The 3,446-nt window shown below is 33.1% G+C and overlaps 1 protein-coding gene across 1 annotated transcript; it reads left to right on the top strand.

Annotated features, from left to right (window-relative positions):
• Positions 1 to 460: 460 nt before the first annotated feature.
• Positions 461 to 2,304, top strand: LOC140969868 (copper-transporting ATPase HMA4-like; the record flags this gene model as incomplete). The annotated part of the gene is made up of 3 exons (XM_073431383.1): positions 461 to 658; positions 795 to 1,298; positions 2,203 to 2,304. Coding segments are annotated over 3 exons (804 nt in total), but the record flags the coding sequence as incomplete, so codon positions are not given.
• Positions 2,305 to 3,446: the final 1,142 nt, after the last annotated feature.

The raw sequence follows: 3,446 nt of genomic DNA, 5'->3' as shown, positions 1-3,446 counted from the left end.
AAAAAATTTAAAGGGTAGCTTCTAGTTTCTTGCATGAGCTGAGTGGTGATTATTGCTTCTATGTAAAGTAATATGCGTGGATTTTTTGTGAAGCTGAAATGCTTGGTGTGTGCAGCTGTTTTGCTATATTAATTTTTTGGTATTCAGTTGGATAATTTAGACCTGAAATTAGGGGTACTTGTCGATATTTTTTTTCCTCAGGAATAGCTCATTATCTCATGATATTTGAATCTAGTTTGATGTATAATATTTTTATTAACTTAGAAAACAGAGAAGAAGTTTGTCTTTTGTTTGATTTGAATTTTCAAGACCACAAAGAAACTCACTTTGACCATATATTGTAAAATATCTTCTCTTCTGACGTAATGTAGGTTGTTGATACTAAATATCCAGAGGCAAAAATATGGAAAAAGATGGGTATGACTTGAAGTCACCACTACTACAACATCCCAGTGATTAGGCTATCACCATTGTATCCCTTGACAAGAACATTGATAAAAGACTTAGGACTGTTGTCTTCAGAGTAGGGGGTGTAACATGCTCCTCTTGTGTTGCGACAATAGAAACAACAGTTGAAAGGCTGGATGGTGTGGAAAATGTGGCAGTGTCTGTGCTTGAAGGTCAAGCTGTGGTAAAGCACTTGCCAAATACCGTCAGCGTGAGTCAAATTAAAATTCCTTATCCATAATAGTTAAACGTGTGACATTTTTTGGTTTGATTTATGATTAGCAATCAAATACGATGCTCAATTGGAACAACCAATATCTATTTGCTTTAAAGATATTATCTTTCAGGCAAAAGAGATTAAAGAAGCAGTGGAAGACACAGGTTTTGAAGTTGAGGAGTTTCCATATCAAGAAATCGCCATCTGCCGGCTGGGAATTAAGGGAAAGGCATGCACGAGCTGTTCAGAGTCTACAGAACGTGCTTTGCTGATGTTGGATGGAGTAAAAAAAGCAGTGGTTGGTTTAGCTATTGGAGAAGCAAAAATCCATTTTGATCCAAATGTAACAAACACTGATCGAATCATTGAAGCAGTAGAGGATGCCGGCTTTGTATGCAATCTCATAAGCTCTGGTAGTGACTCGAATAAATTGTATTTGAAACTAGAAGGAACCACAACTTCAGATGATTTTAATATCATTCAAAGCTCACTGGAGTCTTTGGTAGGCGTAAATAATGTTGAGATAGATATGGAAGAGCATAAAGCAACTATAAGTTATGAACCAAGCATCGTCGGTCCAAGATCTCTAGTACAGTGCATTCATGAATTTCATACTCAAATTATTATTATTATTGTTTTTATTAATCATATTATTAGTAATAATAAAATAAAAAACAAGTGGATGATTACACATATACATTTTTCCTAAAACTAAAAAAACACATATTTAAATAAATGATTTTTTAAAAAAAACAAAAAAAATCAATTTTTTTAAAGATAAATTAATTAATATTTTACAAATAAATAGCTTTTTAAACAAAAATTGATTAACTTACTCACAATTTAAAGTTATCTGTTTTTCAAATTATTGAACTTGAGTTTCAACTCTCACTCTGCTACTTGGTATAAAATATACATAATATTAAATTTTGTTGTTATTTTATATTTTTTGTATATACAAAAAATATATGAATTTTTTTTGAACATATAAAAATTTTTTTTTATTTGAATTTAAAAAATTTATTATAATAAATTAATTAGATAAGATGTAATAAATTAATTACGTAAGGTGGATTGCAGCATTTGATAATGCAAGAAAATCTTTGTAAAGTTCAATTTGATGAATGGTGTAGATGTTTTGGGAGCATTGCTAAAATTATGGAAAAATACGAGGGCCATATTGTAATTTTCCGGAATAGGGCAAGTGAGCCGTCAGCGTATATAATTATAAAGTAAAAAACATCTCTTGCACCTGGGCCTATTCCGCTCTTCTCCATTTTTCGTTTCCGTTCCCGCATCCCCCGGCGAGCCGAGCGGAGGTAAAACCGCTTCTCCAATTGTTTTCAATTCGTTGTGATTGTTATTTTTTGAGGATCCATCGAAATTTTCGCTGTTGGGTGACTGTAATATTTTTTTTTTTGTATTTAGAATTAGAATTTTTTGATGAATTTAGTAGGCGTTTTATATTTTTCTAGTACTCGAATTTCTTTGGATCTGTGTTTGGATACTGAGAGAACTTGACGTTAATTACTGAGAAGGAAAAGGTCTGTATGCGGTTAGCTTATTTTGATCTGAATGGGTTTCTTGATGTTTATGTCTTTTGCATTAGCTCCATCTCTGTTTTCTCTGCTCATGTGTAAACTTGAGTTGGGATCTATTATTTTTTGGTTTGACCTTTTAATACATAATTTAGAAGTTAGATTTTGGGGGTTCTGTTTAATGTTTGATTTTTTGTTATTGGCTNAGTGTGAATGTTCCACGAAACCAAGGTTTCAGTCGCAGTTGCGGTGCGTGCTTTGTCAAAGTGATGAGCACTAACGATAAGATTTTAAATTTAGATGTTTGAAATAGATTACTCTATATAAAATATAACAGTTTATCTAATTCACTAGAACTACACAATTCTTCCTTTCAAGATGAGCCTAAAATATGGCTTAAGATGTCGCACCAAGACACAATGTCCTCGCAATGTCTTGAGGTCAGGCGCAAGCCTCATGGCCTTTTGATAACTACTTAATAAACAAGATATATTCGACTACAAAAAGTGTGAATGTTCCACGAAACCAAGGTTTCAGTCGCAGTTGCGGTGCGTGCTTTGTCAAAGTGATGAGCACTAACGATAAGATTTTAAATTTAGATGTTTGAAATAGATTACTCTATATAAAATATAACAGTTTATCTAATTCACTAGAACTACACAATTCTTCCTTTCAAGATGAGCCTAAAATATGGCTTAAGATGTCGCACCAAGACACAATGTCCTCGCAATGTCTTGAGGTCAGGCGCAAGCCTCATGGCCTTTTGATAACTACTTAATAAACAAGATATATTCGACTACAAAAAGTGTGAATGTTCCACGAAACCAAGGTTTCAGTCGCAGTTGCGGCGCGTGCCTTGTCAAAGTGATGAGCACTAACGATAAGATTTTAAATTTAGATGTTAGAAATAGATTACTCTATACAAAATATAACGTTGATCTATTTCACTAGAACTACGAAATTCTTCCATTCGAGGTGAGCCTAAAATATGGCTTAAGATGTCGCACCAAGACATAATGTCCTCGCAATGTCTTGAGGTCAGGCGCAAGCCTCGTGGCCTTTTGCTAACTACGTAATAAACAAGATATATTCGACTGCTCATGGGAATTTTGAAAGTATAACTTCTGAAGAAAATCCACTTATCTTAATCATAAGTTTTTGCATATAATAAGAGGTTCTGAAAAATGATATTGATGATATTAAAAGCATACAGACATTAAAATAAATAATAAGTGACATAAAAA

Source organism: Primulina huaijiensis, unplaced genomic scaffold (assembly GCF_012295235.1).
Source record: "Primulina huaijiensis isolate GDHJ02 unplaced genomic scaffold, ASM1229523v2 scaffold42909, whole genome shotgun sequence".
Taxonomy (NCBI): domain Eukaryota; kingdom Viridiplantae; phylum Streptophyta; class Magnoliopsida; order Lamiales; family Gesneriaceae; genus Primulina; species Primulina huaijiensis.
Note: the sequence above shows the minus strand (reverse complement) of the source record. Positions and strands in the feature narration are given on the sequence as shown.